At 43.4% G+C, this 20,029-nt stretch overlaps 2 protein-coding genes across 2 annotated transcripts in view; one reads left to right on the top strand and one right to left on the bottom strand.

Annotated features, from left to right (window-relative positions):
- OBP2A (odorant binding protein 2A) overlaps positions 1–20,029 on the bottom strand; it is a 194,255-nt gene that overhangs the window by 67,796 nt on the left and 106,430 nt on the right. The window lies entirely within an intron of this gene.
- GLT6D1 (glycosyltransferase 6 domain containing 1) overlaps positions 1–20,029 on the top strand; it is a 34,130-nt gene that overhangs the window by 6,609 nt on the left and 7,492 nt on the right. Inside the window, 3 exon segments of the mRNA XM_078350827.1 lie at positions 5,878–13,922; positions 15,225–15,420; positions 15,522–15,589. Of these exon segments, the coding sequence (XP_078206953.1) occupies positions 15,528–15,589 (62 nt within the window). The 5' untranslated portion in view covers positions 5,878–13,922; positions 15,225–15,420; positions 15,522–15,527.

The raw sequence follows: 20,029 nt of genomic DNA, 5'->3' as shown, positions 1-20,029 counted from the left end.
TTAACTTCATCTCCTCTTTCCTCAGCCAGGAAAATGATGCTGCCCACAGATGCATACCTGCAGAGGCCAGGCTCCAGAGGGGACCCATGTATAATGTGAGTGTACCAGGAGGGAGGCTGAATGTCCTGTCAGAGGATGGACATTCATGACCCTGGACAGCAGGGTTCATCCAGTCATCTGCCTCCTGGGGGATCCAGCCTGGGGACGCTCTGCACAGCACCCTGTAGCCCTCCCAACTGGGATTTGCTTGCTTGACCATGGAGCTTAGAGAGAGGCACCCACCCTCACCAAGCCCTCTTGTGTCAGATTCCCGGGGGAAACCTGATGGGTGGCAGTGGCCCTTTCCAGCCAGCCCCCACTGTGCTCTACTTTCTGAAGCTGAGGACAGAGGAGAGATGTGCAGGCATTTAGGGCCCCAGACAGAGGGTCTGGGAGAGGATGAGGGAATCTCAGGAACTGGAGGGGCAGGAGAGCCTCCCCCTGATATGTCAGAGGGAAGGATGTGCCTTGGGCTGGGGCTTCTGTGTGAAAAGCCTCAGCAAGACCTGGGGAAGGGTGTCCAGGTAGAGGGATGGGAGGGGCACTCTGCAAAGGCAGAAGGAGGTGGTTTGTGGTCAGGCACAGAGAGGAGGCAGAGGCCAGTGAGGCAGGGGCATGTTCTTGGGGCCTCCTAAGGGCTGTGGCACAAGCTGTGGTCCCTCACATTTGGCTCAGAACAAATCCCTTCAAATATTTTACAGAGTTTGACTCTTTCTGTAGGCACTTCTACCTGTGCTTGGTATCAGCTTGGGCTCTCTTTATTGCTCAAACGAATGGGACAATTTGCTGAAGTCCAGGAGTATCCTCCTCTCCCCATGAGAATCCCTGCTTTCCCAACATTTGCTTGAGATCTAAGGTTTCTTTTGCTGAATGTTGGAAATAGACGCTCAGTGCTGCAAAGAAAAATCGGCACTGAGACAAAGGATCTCTCAGCAAGGCAATTTTTACTTCCTGGACTGCAGGAAGGGCACTCACTAGCCATCTTGCCACAAGAGTACAATGAACAAAGGAAAACACACAAATTTATCCCTTACACATTTAGGGTAAATGCCTGAGGTTTGTCCTCTCACACCAGGGAAATTGAGGACACAGACACGCAGAAGCGAGTTTAAGAGCAGAGGTTTAGTAGGCAAAGGAAAGAGGAAAGAGGATCGTTCTCTCACCTGCAGAGAGAGAGGGGCACCTGAGTGGGTCTTCCAGTTCCTTGGTGAAAGCACAGGTTTTATAGATGAGCTTGAGGAGGGAGTATCTGATTTACATAGGACACAAGTGATTGGTCAGACTAGGCGCATTATTTGCATAGTGCATGAAGAAGCTGGCCACCCCACCCTAATCTGTTATTACCCAGATGAGGTCTCTACCTGGCCGGTGCCATGTTGCCTGCTTTTTACCGCACAGGTGGTGACAAAGAAAAGGGAAGAGGGACCTTCCATGTTGAACATACTTGGCTTCTGGGTAAGCCTCTTCTATTGCCACAGCTGCCCGCCCTTACCTATGTAAGCTTTTAGCTTGCTTATCTATGCTTGCAGCTTGATTTTTCAGGCTGCTTTTTATTAGGAAAGAAATTATTTGAGGGCTGCTTTTTATTAAAAGGAAAGCTTACTGAGGACTCTCTTCTCTATCTGCCTAAATTTATTTGTAGCTCCTGTAATACTGTGACTTGGATCCCTTAAGTAACTCGGAATCAGGCACCACTTGCCCTGTGTGGGAGTTGTTGGGAATAGATGCTTGGTGCTGAAAAGAAAAATCAGCACTGAGACAAAGGATCTTTCAGCAATGCAATTTTTAGTTCCTGGGCTGCAGGAAGGGTACCTTGCCAGCCATCATGCCACGAGAGTACAATGAACAAAGGAAAACATACAAATTTATCCCTTATGCATTTGGGGTCATCTTTACTGCTGTGTCTGATCTCCACTGGTGGGAGCCAGACCTCACAATCTAAACTAAAATCTGATTGGCCAATAACTTAAAACTTTTCTAAACAGGTGAAAGCAATGGAGAGCTGGGACATGCCTGTGAGCACGTCCAGCACAGATATCTTGGTTAAAGTACAAGGACACAGAATGCACTGCGTGCCTGTAAGCGTGGCATGTCTCACGCTTCACAGGATAGGGCTTCACAGAGTTGTTAGCACACTTACTCTTTAACAAGAAAGGAAACTGAAAAGGAACTTTTCTACTTCCCACAGAGGTGTTCTGCTTTCTTGGTGGAGTTTGAAGAGTCATGGCAGATTCTTCTTAGGTCTAAAGTTCTGCTTGCTCTGTAGTGCATTGTCTGACTTCTTTGGCTTTCAGAGATACCAGAGATGGCCTTGGTGTGTATCATGGCAGGTGAGAGCTATCAATGGTGAGGATGACTGAGGACAGTTTACAGGAAATGGTCATTGCTACAGGGGGCCACTCATTACACATTTAGATAAGAAAATCGGGCATGCTTTCTTGGCTGTTTCTTGGCTCTGTTCCACCCTAGGCCAGTGACCTAATCAAGCTCAACTGAAAATACTACCTGTCAAACTAAGTCACTGCAGTAAAATTCTGTGTTGAAAGGAGATGTCCATTTTGTAAGGACATTGCTGTCTCTGCATCTAAACCACTGGGAACTTTGAGGGGGAGGCAATGGCTTCATTTACAGAACAGACCTTGCCTTTTTTAGATCCAATGAGCTCTCAGATGTACATTTTTCCCCTTGCTTCACCTAAGCCATGTATTTGGAGATGCAAATCTAGAGTTGCCTAGTTAACAATTGTTTAAGCATGGAACAGATAATTGAGAGATTAGTAGTCCAATGTAGGGGGGAAAAAGTTTTGAAAAACAGGCAAGTGAAACATTTTAAATCTCTAAGACCTGCCTCTGTCTCTAAGACCTGGGTCTGTTAAGTCTGTGTGTTTATGTGTCACACGGAAATAATATTTCACTACCAATCATATGAAAGTGCTCTAATTAGTTGGCTTCAAGAAAAGTAAATATTTATCAGACTCACAGAAGCTGGCCCAGGGACCTTTCAGTTCACATGACTTTAGTAATCTTTGGTGAGATTAATTTGGCAAATTTAGTCTCAAAATTCTCTCCAGTAATTGAAAATCTTAAAGTCATGTGTTAAGTAATCCTAGGTTTTTTACATGGAATTAGGGTTTTAAGAGAATAGCAGGAAAGTAAGATGCATTTTTGGTGAAGTTTGTAAACAAAAATGAGGATGTGGTTTTTGCTTAATGAAACGTATTTTTTTTCTAGTTTAGAGAACCTTTCTACTGGTGTTGAGATAAACATCACTCTTCACAACCAACTATTCTTCTGTAAACTGGTCAGTTTGCACTGGTACCTCCTGGCTGGAATTCCAAGACAAAAGCTATGGGATCTTTGTGTGTGTGTGTGTGTGTGTACACATGCACGTCTGTGCATGTGAGTGTTCACGTGCATGCACCTGTGTTTGTGTATGTGAATGTGTGTGTACACACTTAGGTGTGTTTATGTGTGCATGCACGTGTGTGTTTTTGTATGTGTGTGTGCATGCTTAGGTGTGTTTATGTGTGCATGCATGTGTGTTTTTATATGTGACTCTGTGTGTGTGCATGCTTAGGTGTGTTTATGTGTGCATGCATGCATGTATGTGAATGTGTGTGTGCACACAGGTGTGTTTATGTGTCCATGCATGCGTGTGTATGTGAATGCATATGTGTGCACACTTAGGTGTGTTTATGAGTGCATGCATGTGTGTGTATGTGAAGGCATGTGTGTGCATGCTTAGGTGTTTATGAGTGCATGCATGTGTTTTTATGAGTGTGTGTGCATGCTTAGGTGTGTTTATGTGTGCATGCATGTGTTTTGTTATGTGTTGTGACCACAAGGTACAAAACTGGCTTAAAAATAAAGGAGGTGCTCATAAATTAATAAGTCCAAATGCTTTTCAATTCACATGACTTCAGTAAACCTTAATTAATAACCTGGCTTTAAAATCATTGGTAAAATAAAATTAGGAATGTCTTCAGAATTGTCAGCGTGTGTTGTTATTTAGATTTACTGGTCTAATATTGTTGATTTAATAAAAACAGTAAAGCCTGAGTTATTGGCCAAAAAAAAGCCACTTATTTAACCTTAACTTTCTTACTTAGGTAAACACTTGAAATTCACTGGCTATAAAAAAATGGTTAACAGGGAAAGAACTTTAAACAATGACTGTAAATCAAAATATATCTGAGACGGCTCCCAATCAATGTAGAAGTTTATTTTGCCAAGGTTAAGGACATGCCCATGTGAACCCCAAAAATTGGAGACAGGTCTCAGTTAATTTAGAATGTTGATTTTGCCAACACTGAGGACATGTGTCCATGACACAGCCTCAGGAGGTCCTGAAGACGTTTGCCCAAGGTGGTCAGAGCACAGTTTGGTTTTACACATTTTAGAAAGATGTGAGACATCCATCAACATAGGTAAGAGGAACATTGGTCTGGAAACAGCAGGACAACTTGAAGCTGGGAGGGGGCTTCCAGGTCACAGGTAGATAAGAGACAAATGGTTGCATTCTTTTGAGTTTCTGACTAACTTCTCCAAAGGAGGCAATCAAATATACATTTACCCCAGTGAGCAGAGGGGTGACCTCGAAGAGAATGGGAGGCAGGTTTCCCCTAAGCAGTTCCCAGATTGACTTTTCCCTTTAGCTTAGTGATGTTGGGGCCGCAAGAAATCTTCCTTTCACACCCATGACCCAGCCTCAGAAGGTCCTGAGGACTTGTGCCCCTCTGGTGGGGCTACAGCTTTTTCATTCATTTTAGGGAGACATAAGACATCAGTCAATACATGTAAGAAGTACCTTGGTTCAGTCTGGAAAAGGCCAGACAACTGGAAATGAGGCCTTCCAAGTCATAGGCAGACTCAAAGAGTCTGACCAGCAGTTGGTTGAGTTATTATCTAAAGACCTGCAATCAGTAGAAAGGAAGGTCTGGGTTACAACAAGGGGCTGTGGAGACCAAGGTTTTATCATGCAGGTGAAGCCTTCAAGTGGAGATTTCAGAGAGAATAGCTTGTAAATGTTTCTTATCACACTTAAAGAGTCTGTCCTATCTGTCTTAAGGCCTGTGTTGATGGTAATGAGGTAGGTCCACCTCCCTGAGCTAGTTTTTCAGGTTAACTTTGTAATGCACTTGGCTGAGAGGAGAGGTTCAATCAGATAGTTGGGGAGCTCAGAATTTTACTTTTGGTTTACATGGCTATCATAATTTTCAAAGTAATCTAGGTAAACTATTAAAAAATTAATTAGGTAAATGTAATGGAATAAATGCTTGCAAATAAATGTCATAGAATTTAAAATCTAAAGTTATAATAAAATAATGTTCATTAAATGTCTGCATCATTTCCATTTTTTTAACAAAAATTTGATTATAGGAAAACATTTTTCTAAGAATGTGTTCTTATGAAAAGGAAGTAAATTTTGTCTAATTCAAAGGCTATTTAAAGGTTATTTTTGAAACAAGGTTTATTAGTCAGGGTTCTCTAGAGGGACAAAACTAATAGTATATATATGTACATACATGCATATATGTACATGCATGCACACATATACTATGTACACATATATACTATGGGCATATATGTGTATATATGTATATATATGTGTGTGTATATAGGGGAGTTTATTAAGTATTAACATATACAATCACAAGGTCCCACAATAAGCTATCCACAAGCTGAGGAGCAAGGAGAGACAGTCCAAGTCCCAAACCTGAAGAACTTGGAGTCTGATGTTTGAGGGCAGGAAGCATCCAGCACAGGAGAAAGATGTAGGCTGGGAGGCTAGGCCATTCTAGTCTTTTCATGTTATTCTGCTTGCTTTTTATTCTGGCAGAGCTGGCAGCTGATTGGATGGTGACCACCCAGATTAAGGATGGGTCTGACTTCCCCGGTCCACAGACTCAAATGTGAATCTCCTTTGGCAACACCCTCACAGACACACCCAGGATCAATGCTTTGCATCCTTCAATCCAATCAAGTTGACACTCGGTATTAACCATCACACAAGGCAAAAGGAACTAGTACATAAGAGAGAGATAATGAATGTTATAAATATGAAGAAGTATTTTTGGTAGGAAAGTTTAAAAGAAAAATAATTTTATATGAGAAAAAGTCTTATGTGGTAAATGTTTTGTCCTAAAATAAAATGACTGGTTATTTAAGAAAGAGGGATGTGGCTGGGTGTGGTGGCTCATGCCTGTAATCCCAGCATTATAGGAGGCCAAGGTGGGTGGATCACAAGGTCAAGAGATCAAGACCATCCTGGCCAACATGGTGAAACCCTGTCTCTACTAAAAAAATACAAAAATTAGCTGGGCGTGGTGGCTCATGTCTGTAGTCCCAGCTACTCAGGAGGCTGAGGCAGGAGAATTGCTTGAACCCAAGAGGCCGAGGTTGCAGTGAGCTGAGATCATGCCATTGCACTCCAGCCTGGCACCTGGTGACAGAGCAAGAATTTGTCTCAAAAAAAAAAAAAAGAGGGATGTTTAGGATAAGACAGGAACTCCAAGCATATTGTAAATGGTTTGTGTAAGTGGTAATAGGTTTATAAAAAGGGAATTTATGAAAAAAAGCTTTACATAATCAAGTTGGCTATGATTAAGAGGAAATTTTAATAGTCTTTCTAAGGGTTGGGTTTTGATATTAAAATATACTAATAAACTAAAGAATTGGTTAGAACAACAAAATTTTCTTAGGGTACTGATTTATTCAATAAAATTACAAGAGATTTTAATTTTTTTAATTCTAAAGTTTAACTTTTATTGTATCTCACTGTTTTCAGCTTTCTCTCCCCTTCAAGGAGGCCTGAAATCACTTTCTCCTTCAAACTTTTCATCACCTCTTGTAACTATTTTCCTCAGATTCAAACTGCTGTTGTGGTCTGTTGCTACAAAATATTTTATCTTAAGGATCTTGGCCAGGTGCAGTGGCTCACATCTGTAATCCTAGCACTTTGGGAGGCTGAAACAGGCGGCTCTCTTGAGGTCAGGTGTTCAAAACTAGTCTGGCCAAATGGTGAAACCCTGTCTACTAAAAATACAAAAAAAATTAGCCAGATGTGGCTGGTGCCTGTAATCTCAGCTGCTTGGGAGGCCGAGGCAGGAGAACTGTTTGAACCCAGGAGGTGGAAGTTGCAGTGAGCTGAGTTCATGCCGCTGTGGTGCAGCCTGGGCAACAGAGTGAGACTCCATCTCAAAAACATAAAAATCTAAAGAAAATGTTTACTTTTGATATAACCTTCTGTTCTCTTGGCTTTAAATTCTTCTAGGAGGTTGGAAACTTTCACTTGTGACCCAGGACACATTCTTCCTATGTGTCTAACTAATTCAAGTCCTAGGAAAACTGAGGTTAAAAAGAATGAGGTTATAGTATCTGTGTTTAGGTATTGCTTTTAAAGACCTTGTGCCGTTAACGTACAGGGCTTTGACCCTGGTATAGAAAGGACACAAAGCCTGCTAAACTTTAAACGTGAATAGCAGTTAAAGCCCCATCTTCAGACCCATGAGATGACAATCAACACAATGTGAATTCATGAGACACACAGCCAGATCTCAACACAACTCGATCCCCTAGAAGAGGTGAGCACGTGAGAGTTTCAGGGCTGATTTTGAGAGAGAAAATTAGTTCAGAGTTTCTCTACAAATTAAATATTAACATCAAAGCCACACTGATGGAGGACTGGCATCCAGGCCCTTGAGTTACATTAACAAGATTTTCTTGGAGCAGTAACAACTCTTTAATTTACAAAATTATAAAAGGTTTATGGAAATTTATGTCTTATGGTCAAGATGATTAAAATGTAGTAGATTTGTTTGTAATATTTGAGAGACAGATTTAGCTGGCCTCATGCTGTTTTTATTAGGGAGTATGGTTTGGGCAAGTAAGCCTTCTCTTTCAAAGAATAAAACGTTTTGTTCTTTTTTTTTTAATCCTTGAGTTATCAGATTGGCTTAATGAATGGCTTATTTTACAATGACTGGTAATCCTATTTTGTGATATCAAGTGTTTGAAACTGGATATTTTACCAACTTTTCAAAATCAAATTCTAAATTCGGTCTATTTGCTCTATTTATTTTTTGATGTTGGATCCTCTGAAGTTCAGAAGAGATAAATTCTGCCTATTTGGTATAATAAAATCATATGGGAAGCATAGTCAAATATGAAATGATATTTAACCTTCTTTGGATTATTTTTGTGTAAAGGTGTTATTAGAGTTGAGCGTGGTGTCTCATACCTGTAATCCCAGCACTCTGAGAGGCCAAGGCGGGTGGATCACCTGAGGTCAGGAGTTCGAGGCCAGCCTGGCCAACATAATGAAACCCTGTCTCTATTAATAATACATAAATTAACTGGGTGTGGTGGCACATGCCTGTAATCCCAGCTACTCAGGAGGCTGAGGCAAGAGAATTGCTTGAACCCAGCAGGTGCAGGTTACAGTGAGTGGAGAGCACCCCATTGCACTCCAGTCTGGGTGACAAGAGTGAAAGTTTGTCTCTAAATAAATAAATAAATGTGTATTAGTATGTGTTCCAAAATTATATGAGATTCCTGTGATTCTGATATATCTCAGTATATGTTATCAATAGTAATTACTATTATTATGTGAAATTGTTGTATGCCACAGAAATAACCAAGTTTCCTTGTCAGTTAAGTCTTTCACCATGGCTGGTCTAAGACTTCTGTCATCCACAATTATCATTTTACTTTAAGCCTTTTATGGAACGGTTTATAATCAGCTGTAGAACTGAGGAGTACTCTTAAATATAGGTTTCTGATAAATTTAGATTGTGCCTTTGGAGTAGAGAGAAAAACTTTCAGGACTCCCATGGAGAGCTGATGTATTCAAGAGTTTCCTGATCTAGTATCAAGCAGAACAGGAGTTAATTGCATGGATTGAACTAACGGAAGACTGAAATAATCACATATGGCTTTGTATTAAAAAAATTTGCTGATTCTTTTTGTTTTTCTGTGTCAAGAAAACTTTCTCTTCTTTTAAGCTATTTACAGCTTTTCACAATGGAATATAGTATACTCTTATGAGTAAAATTTAAAATATAATTCCTTTCAATCGAGTTTCTTCAAAATATGGAAACTTTGTGAGTATTCTTAATTTGTTACAATATGGTATGAAACAAAAACAAAGTTCTAAGCCCCCCGACCAACTGATGGACCCTCCCCTCAGCCAAGGGCTACTTCTGGCCTACTAATACCAACTAATAATCTTCTGGCCTGCTAATACTAATAACACCAAAGTTAACCTGAAAAAGTTCAGGTCACGATGGGAAATGGTGGTCAGACATGCCTCCTTAAACCTTCCTCCCTTTTGGAATTCAGACACAACTGATCAGTATTAACACTAATACAGAGACCTTAAGACTGACAGAACAGACTCTTTAAGTCTGATCCAAAGAATTGACAATCTCTTCTCTCTGAAGCTTGCTACCTGGAGGCCTCATGTGCATGATGGAACTGTGGTCCCCACAACCCCTTATCTGAACCCAGACATTCCTTTGTATTGATTCCAGGTCTTTCAATAATTCTTTCAATCAACTGCCAATCAGAAAATCTTTATTTTATTTTATTTCATTTTATTTTTGAGACAGAGTTTCGCTCTTGTTGCCCAGGCTGGAGTGCAGTGGTGCTATCTTTGCTCACTGCAACCTCTGCCTCCTGGATTCAAGCGATTCTCCTGCCTCAGCCTCTGTAGTACCTGGAATTACAGGCACCTGCCACCATACCTGGCTAATTTTTTCATATTTTTAGTAGAGACAGGGTTTCACCATGTTGGCCAGGCTGGTTTCAAACTCCTGACCTCAAGTAATCCACCTGCCTTGGCCTCCCAAAGTGCTAGGATTACAGATGTAAGCCACTGCACTGGCCTAGTCAGAAAATCTTTGAATCTGCCTATGACCTGGACCTCCCCACCCGTGTCACCCGCTTCCAGTTGACCTGTCCTTCCAGAGCAGACCAAAATGTACACCTCACATGTATTGATTGATGTCTTATGTCTCCCTAAAATGTAGAAAACCCAGCTGTGGCCTGACCACCTTAGGCACGTGCTCTCAAGATCTCCTGGGGCTGTGTCACCCATATTTAGCTGAGAACAAATTGCTTCAAATATTTTACAGAGTTTAACTCTTTTCATCAACAGCAGTTATTTGCATAAATTCAATAAGAATTTGTTTTCTTTTATAACAAGGTATCATTGGAGCCACTGACCTACAAAACCAATAAAAGCCCCTTGGACAAACTGGCCCCACACCTTGTCCTTTACAGGGTACTGACCTGTGACAAGCAAAGAGTGTCACTTCCTGACAGGTCTAGGAATCCCAGAAACAGTCTGTGGTCTGTGTCTTTCTCCAGAGATGACTTTGAGACCTTTGATAGTTAAGGAAGAGATGCGGCTGGCCCTGGAAAGGCACCCAGATCCTTCCTCCCACCCCTTCCCCAGAGGCTCCTTCTATGCCCATCCCTCGTTCATTCTTTCTTTCATAATGATTGAGGCCTGCTGTGCCTGTTGTGTGCCAGGAACTCAGCCAGGCCCTCAGACTTTAGGGGTGCCCTGACTGCCTTTTCTATGTGTTAAATACCTTACAGGCTAGGGCTGAAGGCAGGTTTTTGAGTAAGAAAATAGAGGATCTGTAAAAGTTCCCAAAACAGAGACAGAGACGGGGTAGCGATGTGTTTGGGAAAGGACATGGGTGCCTAGAGGGGCCAGCTGATGATGACCATCTCTTGCGTAGGGTGGGGGTGGGGGACTCCTCCACCAAACAGACCCCCATTGGAGCACAGCAAGGGAAGCTGCAGGGAAGAGCCTCCACCTGCACCCCAGGTAACGTGGGCTGTCACTTCAGCTGCAAATCCACCTGCAGAAAACCTTCTGGCCACATCTTGAGAAAAGGGAATTCATATACTCAGATATGCCCTTGTAAGTTCCACTGTTTCAACAGAAAGGGAATCATGCCACGTGCAGGAAGGCACACCCCAGGGGTGTCCAGTGCCAAGGCAGCTGCTGCAGGTGGGGCCCTCTGGCCAGCTGTCGGGGACTCAGCGGCTGGGAAGGCCTGTCTGGACGGTGTTGGGGCTCATCAGCAGCCCCAACTGAGCACGGTGCTCAGTCATGAACACCCCATGGATTCTCCAGGGAGGGCAGAGCCGGACAGCCAGGCAGCCCCACCTCCCGCATTCCCTGTCCTGGAATGCCCGAGTGACTCAGGTGGGACTGCTTCTCCGCAGCCACAGGCAAAGTTCAGCGCCAATAACACTTCTCTGCAGGCCTTCTCTACAGCCTGGAAGCCTCCCCGCCCACCCCTGCTTTGCGTTTTCCCACCTTTCTGAACCAAACCAACGAATTTCTTAAATGTATTTCATTGATGTCTGATGCTTCCCTAAAATGTATAAAACCAAGCTGCCCAGACCACCTCGGGCACAGGTTCTCAGGGCCTCCTGGGGCTGTGTCATGGGCTGTGGTCACTCATACTTGGCTCAGAATAAATCTCTTCAAATATTTTACAGTTTGACTCTTTTTGTTGACACCAGAGATGCAATTGCATCTCTAGGAATTGTGTCAGTGTCGACCGTCACATGGTTGCAGAACATGTCACAGGATCGTCATGGTGGCATTCTTTGTAAAGCAAAGTCAGAACCATCAGAATGTCGGGCAATAGCAGACCAGTTACGTAAATTACGGTTTGCCCGTGTGACAGAATATGGCGCAGCTGTAAATAACGAGTTCAATTTGAATGAGATGGAATGAATGATCTTCAAAATATACTGAGAGAGAAATTCAGGGTGCTGAAGAGCGTAGCACATCACCGCATGTACCCAAAGAGGAACTACAGACAAAACCCTCTGTGTCTCTACATGCAGAGAAAGGGTATGGGATAAAACTCAAGGACCATTACAGCATCTGCTCCGGTGGGTGGAGGAGTGGGAGAGCCAGGGCCGGAGAGGAAGTAGACTTGGTGTGCTTTGCAGACACCTGTGTACTGTTCACTGTTTTGCTTTTATTTTTTTATTTTTATTTTTTTTGAGATGGAGTCTTGCTCTGTCGCCCAGGCTGGAGTGCAGTGGTGCGATCTCAGTTCACTGCAACCTCTGCTTCCCAGGTTCAAGCAATTCTCTTACCTCAGCCTCCCAAGTAACTGGGATTACAGGTGCACACCACCAAGCCCAGCTAATTTTTGTATTTTTACTAGAGACAGGGTTTCACCATCTTCGCCAGGCTGGTCTCAAACTCCTGACCTTGTGATCCACCTGCCTTGGCCTCCCAAAGTGCTGGGATTACAGGCATGAGCCACCACAGCTGGCCTTGTTTTTATTTTTGAGACAGGGCCTTGCTCTGTTGCCCAGGCTGGAGTGCAGTGGTTTGACCACAGCTCACTGCAACCTCTGCCTCCTGACCTCAAGATCCTCCCACCTCAGCCTCCTGAGTAGCTGGGATTACAGGTGTGTGCTACTACACCTGGCTGATTTTTCTGTTTTAGTAGAGACAGGGTTTTTCCATGTTGCCCAGTCTAGTCTTGAACTCCTGAGCTCAAACAATCCACCCGCCTTTGCCTCTCAAAGTGCTGGGAGTACAGGTGTGAGCCACTGCACCTGGCATATGTTTAATTTTTATTTTTTACCAAGTGTGCTCGGTTGAATGGCATTCCTTAAAACCATAGGCCCAAGTCCTAACCCCTGGTACCTGTGAATGTGACCTGATTTAGAATCAGGTTTTGAGGATCTAGCTAAGGTGTAAATTAAGATGAGGTCCCACTGCAGTAGAGTGGCCCTTAACACAACATGACAATGTCCTAAGAAGAGGAGGAAAGACACACACATGTGCACACACACATACGTGCACACACACACGCCCGCACACATGCATGTGTGCACGCACACACGCACACACATGCCCCACACATGTGCGCACACACACATGCACACATGCACGCACACACGTGCACAGACATGCACACACACGCACACACATACACAGAGAAAGAGGGCGGAGAAAGCCACGTGGTAACAGAGGCTGAGATTGCAGGGATGCATACTTAAGCCAAGGGAGCCAAGGACAGCTGCAGCATCAGACCCTGGAGAGAGCGTGGCCCTCCCCACATCTCAAGTTTGAACTTCTAGCTTCCAGAATTGTCAGAGAATAAATCTGTGTTGTTTTAAGCTACTCTGCTAAATTTGTTATGGCTGCGACGTGAAACTAACATGTATCTATGCGACTTTTTCAATAAGAAAAACTATTTTATTTTCTAATGTGAGGAGCAAAATAAAGGTTCCCATGATGATCATGAATGAAGGTGGCGATTGGAAGATGGTGGAAGTGCATACGATCGTTATTTCCGTTGTGCTGGGATCATGTGACTTACAGCACAAAAACGTGCTATTTCTGTAATCAGAAAAAGTACATGAACAACATTCTAAGACAGCGTAAGAAGGGATTTACTCTGTGGGGGTGAGCAGACAAAAGCTCAAAGAGGATAAAGAAGGAGAAGGATGCTGCACTCTCCCTCTGCTGTACGAACGTAAACACAGGTCATTCAAAATCTCTCTCCGTCAGTAAGAATCAGTCATTAGGAAGTAAGGAGACAAAGGTAATGAAAACCAAAAGCACATTTAAAAATATCCTTTAATTTTTCAAATGGAACAAAGTCGTGTCCTCATAACCACGGGAAGAACCTATGGGCAGAGACGTCACTGTGACACTTGCATCATCAAAGGAGCCTGGTGACGTCAGCACCAACGGGAGACTCCAGGGTTAGGAGAGCAGTAGATGGCAGCTGGACCATGGCATGACACAGACCCTAAGATACGATGCTTGGAAGAAACTCATCCTTAAGGGGTGTCTTTGGCAGTCTCTTTACATCACTCTAACCCAAGGTAAAGGACTTTCAAAGAGGGATCTAGGAAAGTTTGTATGATTGTGGTAAAATCAGGGTCAGGGTCATCCTTTAGCCTTGACCTGAGAAAAATACTGACAGACAGGCAGGTTATCAACATACAGCTAGGGGCGTGCCCAGGGACGATGTCATGGAGGAGGGAACACTGATGCAGAGAATCTGGCTAGATGGGCCCATCTTACCCCATCCATGTGACATTTCTGGTGATCTTGAATTTAAAAGGTGGTCAGTTTCAAATCGCAGAGGCACAAGAACTGGGTCCAACTGAAGCCTGCCCAGGATGGGATTATATGAAGAACTGCCCCATAGGAATAAAATGTGAGCCACATTTTCAGTGTCCAGTTTCCTAGAAGCAACATTACAGACAGTAAAAAGAAACAGGTGAATTAGTTTTCATAATTTATTTTCATTTAACTCACTCTTTCAGATGACAACACCCAGACTGTTACCATTTCAGAGTGTAAACCACATGTAGTTATGAGTGAGATGGTAAATTCTTTTCTTTCCCACTGTGTCTGACTTTGAGACCCCACATGTTTCGTGCCTTGCAGCATACCACAGTGGCTGCATTTCACATGCTCAGGGACCACATGTGGCAAGTGGCTACTTCATGGCTACCAGTGCAGAGCTAAAGCGTCCTGTTTGTTAAATGACTGTTCAAAATGAAAATCACTGCAAGCCTGAGGCGGGTGGATCACCTGAGGTCAGGAGTTTGAGACCTGCCTGGCCAACATGGTCAAACCCCATCTCTACTAAAAATACAAAAATTAGCTGAGCATGGTGGTGTGCATCTGTAATCCCAGCTACTCGGGAGGCTGAGGCAGGAGAATCGCCTGAACCCAGGAGGTGGAGGTTGCAGTGAGCCAAGATTGCGCCACTGCGCTCCAGCCTGGGAGACAAAGTGAAACTCCACCTTAAAAAAAAAAAAAAAGGAAAATCGGAGGATCAGAGACCTGCATTTTGTGTGGACACAGCCCAGGGGTGTGTTCCTGATGGGCTTGTATAACAAATCCCACGTGAAGCCTCCAACACACGCTCAGGCACCGGTGAGATCCCAGACTTCCACCTTAAAGTCTAATGGCTTTAACTTAGACAACATTCCCTGTTTATAGGCATCTACCTTTGAGAGCACTCGTGAATTTTTAGACTGGCATAGTCTTGGAACAAATTATCCATTACTGTCTCAGTGAGGAAGAAACAATAGCAAGTCAACTTTGGGGGAAGAATACCTGCTCCTGGGTTAAGATGATTTCCTCATCAATGCCTCATTCTGTGTTCACAGCCCTGCAGTGGAGAGATTTATTGCTTTTCTTTTATGCAATCAAGTCAGAGTTCGATCTGAACACGGAGAGAAACAGAGTGTGCCTGCAGCCAGCCCACAGGAGCAGTCAGCCCCGGGCACTCGAAGGAGAACAGAGGCTTCCCTCACTCAAGTTGCTGTCTCCTGACAGCTGAACGTTCTAGAAGCAACCTCTAAGGTTGGTGGTGTCCAACTGCCCATACATTAACCCCTTGTTAGAAGATGGCAAATACATCTTTTATATTGCTTAAAATACATTTTTTCTTCCTTTTTCCCCAGGAGGGAATGAATTTGAAAAGAATGCTGTTACTGGTTTTATTTGTTTTTTCACTGATGTTGAAAGAAAGGTAAATATAAAATATTGATGAATCATGATCTTTAGTGATTGGTAGAGATGCTTTTAATTTCATTTTAATTAATTTAATTTTTTGAGACAGGGTCTTATTCTGTTGCCCAGGGTGGAGTGCAGTGGTGCCATATCAGCTCACTGCAGCCTTGACCTACCAGGCTTAAGTGATTCTCATACCTCTGCCTCCTGAGTACCTGCGTTTACAGGCACATGCCACCACGCACAACTAATTTTTAAATTTTCTTTTTGAGACAGAGTCTCCCTATGTTGCCCAGGCTGGCAGAGATAATCTAAACTGCTGAGTTTTGTCCAAAGATATCAATACTACTCTCTAAATAAATCAGAATTCACTTCCTCTTTGTGGGACAAAATAAAATATACATATTTTAAACCTTTCATTGTTAAACAGTTAACTACTATTTACAGACTGCCTTCTAGGTACCAGGCTCTATCCTAGGTGCTGGGGATGTGGCAATAACCAAAGTGCCTGTCCTCAGGGAGCTTTCATTCTATTTGGAGAAGGTAGACAATAAACACACATAAAAGACAGTGCCAGGGATATAATATTTTATAAAATGAGCAGAATAAATAAAGGTGAGAGTGCCATTTTAGATGAATTATAAATGATCTCAAGGTTCCATCTCTGTGTTTAATATAAATAAGACTAAAATCAACGTATTTCTATACATATAGACAAGTGTGTACTACAGGACACATCTGTAAACCTCCTGATATGATTTGGCTCTGTCCCCACCTAAATCTCAACTTGAATTGTATCTCCCAGAATTCCTATGTGTTGTGGGAGAGACTGGGGGAGGTGATTGAATCATGGGGGCGCGTGTTTCCTGTGCTATTCTTGTGATAGAGAATAAGTCTCATGAGATCTGATGGGTTTATCAGGGGTTTCTACTTTTGCTCCTTTGTCATTTCCTCTTGCCACCGCCATGAAAGAAGTGTCTTTCTCCTCCTGCCATGATTCTGAGGCCTCCCCAGCCATGGGGAAATGAAAGTCCAATTAAACCTCTTTTTCTTCCCAGTCTTGGGTATGTCTTCATCAGCAGTGTGAAAACAGACTAGCACATCTGCTGGTATTCTCTCATCTAGAACAACTCGAATTCTTGCTTTCTCTGTACCACTCCTCATGGCCTTTTTCATAAGCAATGCAGTGTTTTCCAAGGCTATTTGAACAGCAGTAGTATCATGAGAGATAATGGTTTTTAAAAATGAAGGCTTTGCACAACATGTATCTTATAAAGGACTTGTACCCAAAATAGGCAAAAAACTCTTAAAATTCAACAATAAGGAAACAAACACTTAAATTAAAAATGAAATAGTGGCATTTAAAACATTTAAAAATGAGCAAAAGAACTGAATACAATCTCACAAGAGAAGATAGACAGATGGGAAATAAGCAAATGCCAAGACGCTCAGCCTCATTTGTCATCAGGGAATTGCAATCAAAACAAGGAGATGCCACTACCCACCCATTAGAACAGCTAACACCCAAAAATCTAAAGAATCAGGTGCTGGTGAGGAAGTGGAGTGACAGAAACTCCCATTCACTGCTGGTGGGAATGCAAAATGGTTCAGGTACTGTGGAAGACAGCATGGCAGTTCCTTAGAAAGCTAGATAGCTGGCCAGGTGTGGTGGCTCATGCCTGTAATCCCAGCACTTTGGGAGGCTGAGGCGGGTGGATCACAAGGTCAGGAAATCGAGACCATCCTGGCCAACATGGTGAAACCCCATCTCTACTAAAATACAAAAAAATTAGCCAGGCGTGGGAGTGCACACCTGTAGTCCAAGCTTTTCGGGAGGCTGAGGCAGGGGAATCACTTGAACCCGGGTGGCGGAGATTGCAGTGAACTGAGATTGGGCCACTGCACTCCAACTTGGTGACAGAGCAAGACTCTGTTTCAAAAAAAAAAAAGAAAAAGAAGAAGAAAGTTAGATATAGCTTTACCATGTGATGGAGCAGCTGTGCTCCTAGGTATTTAGCCAATGGATTAAAAAACTTACGTCCACACAAAACCCTGCACAAGAAGTTTATGGAAATTCTACTCACATGTTCCTCAAACCACTGACAAAGTAGGTGTCCTTCAGCAGGTGAAGGGTAAACAAGCTGTGGTTCATGCAGTGCTCCAGAAACAGACAAGGCGCCCTTCAACAGGAGGAGAATGATACACAGGCTGTGGCTCCTCCATGCAATGGAATCCCACTCCACAGTAACAAGAAATGAGCTATTGAGCTCTTAAAGACATGCAGGAGCCCTAAATGCACATTGCTGAGTGCAAGAAGCCCGTCTGAAAAGGCTGCGTGCTTTTATAATTCTCACATGACATTCTGGAAAAGGTAAGGCTATATTGGCAGGAAAAAGATCCATGGTTGCCACGGGGTGGAGGTAGGGGAGGAGGTGAATAGGTGAAGCACAAAGGAATTTTTGGGGGCCGTGAAACTATCCTGTATGACAGTGTGACTATGAACACATGTAAATTTGCATTTTTAAAAAACCCATAGGATGCTATGGCAGAAGAGTGAAATTAACATATGCAAATTAAAAAAATTAGGAGGTTTGAGGTATCCTAGGAAGCAGTGTGAGAACGTAATCTCTATCCCACATGTATAGAACAAGCCCGCTAGAAGGGGAGAGGGAGAAAGCTGCTGACCTAAAATAATGAGAATGAGTGGAGTTTAAAAGTAAAGGCGTTTAAAAGTGGTGGCTCACGCCTGTAATCCCAGTACTTTGGGAGGATGAGGCAGGTGGATCATGAGGTCAGGAGTTTGAAACCAGCCTGACCAACATGATGAAACTCCATCTCTACTAAAAATACAAAAATTAGACAGGCATTGTGCCGCACACCTGTAATCCCGGAGGTGAGGGAGGAGAGGCAGGAGAGGCCTCAGGAGGCTGAGGCAGGAGAATTGCTTGAACCAGAGATGGAGGTTGCAGTGAGCCGAGATCACACCACTGCACTCCAGCCTGGGTGACAGAGCAAGACTCCATCTCAAAAGAAAAAAACAAAAAAGGCAATAGAAACTGCACACGAGCACTGTGTTTGGGTTGATAAAGGTTTGTTCCCACAGGAGTGTGAGTTAACAATTCTGCTGCTATACATGTATATTTGAATCAATTAAATAAATGGATGGGGGATGGGGGAGCAGGTTTCTCACTGTTGGAGGGGACTTCATAGATAAGCAAGAGAGGGGGCCAGAGTGATTCTGGGGGCAACGGGTTGAAACTGGAAACCTCAGCATGAACTCACCCTTACTATGAACAGCGTTGATTACATGGCAACATGTTTGAAGACATGTGGATGTACACACAGATTAGCAGCTATTTCCTTGCTCTGTTAGCTGAGAGGGCCCAGAAGCAAGGACACCGTAGTAGCAATAAGCACTTCAGGTGCCTAGGTCTTGGCTTCTAGCACTGTTCTCCAGGAAAACAACCAGGGCTTCTTAGAGAAGTGGGCGGTTCTAGATTCGGGCAGGGGATTTACAAGATGAGCCCAGAGCATCTTGCAGTGCAGGAAGGAAGGAAGGGATTTTTACAAATTCTATTTTTAAGGGAATATGTCACTTAACTGGGACAGGGGAGCTAACTGGGAGAGCTCCCAATGGCCAAAGCTGGATCCATTTAGCAAGAAAAGAAAGTAGCATTGAATCATAACCCAAAGCATGAAACGAATTCCACAAGTCCATACCCATGCAAATGAATGATTAGAGGGAAAAAAAGAAGGAAGACATGAAGGAAGACAGGTTGGCCAAATGTTGGAAGAACTGAAGGACAGAAGGGAGAAGAGACACATCTCCCATGCAGAAGAATTCCAGATCATGTCTGTAGATTCTCCACTACCAAGGACACAGACCCTGATGCCCTGGTCCTAAAGTGTGGGGCACACACAGTGTTTCCTTATAAAGACCATGGGATGGAAAGCGGGGAGCAAGAGCAGTCTTTGCATCGAGAAGCCTGAAAACACAACTCTAGCCAGGTGGGCAAGGTCAGCATTGACGGGAAGCCATGATGAGGTCTGAGAGGGTGCCGGTCAAGAGGAGCCTGTGCATGCGGAGGCTGAGTGCAGGGTGGCGTGCTGGGTGGGACCCTGAAAAGAGAAGGGACGTTAGGTGAAAACAAGAACATCCAGCCAAAGCACAGACTCCCATTAACAATAAGGCATCAGTGTTGCTTCATGTATTGGAACAAGAGTACCCCACTCAAGCTAGATGTTAATGATGGGGGATACTGGCTGGGTTCAGGGAATTCTGCATACTGGCTTTAGAATGTTTTTGTAAAGCTGAATCTGCTCTCCCCTCCACTTCCCTTCCTTTCTTTCTCTCTCTCTTTCTTTTTTTCTTATTTATTTATTTATTTATTTATTTTTTGACAGAGTCTTGCTCTGTCGCCCAGGTTGGAGGGCAGTGGCATGATTTCAGCTCACTGCA

Source organism: Callithrix jacchus, chromosome 1 (genome assembly GCF_049354715.1).
Source record: "Callithrix jacchus isolate 240 chromosome 1, calJac240_pri, whole genome shotgun sequence".
NCBI lineage: Eukaryota > Metazoa > Chordata > Mammalia > Primates > Cebidae > Callithrix > Callithrix jacchus.
Note: the sequence above shows the minus strand (reverse complement) of the source record. Positions and strands in the feature narration are given on the sequence as shown.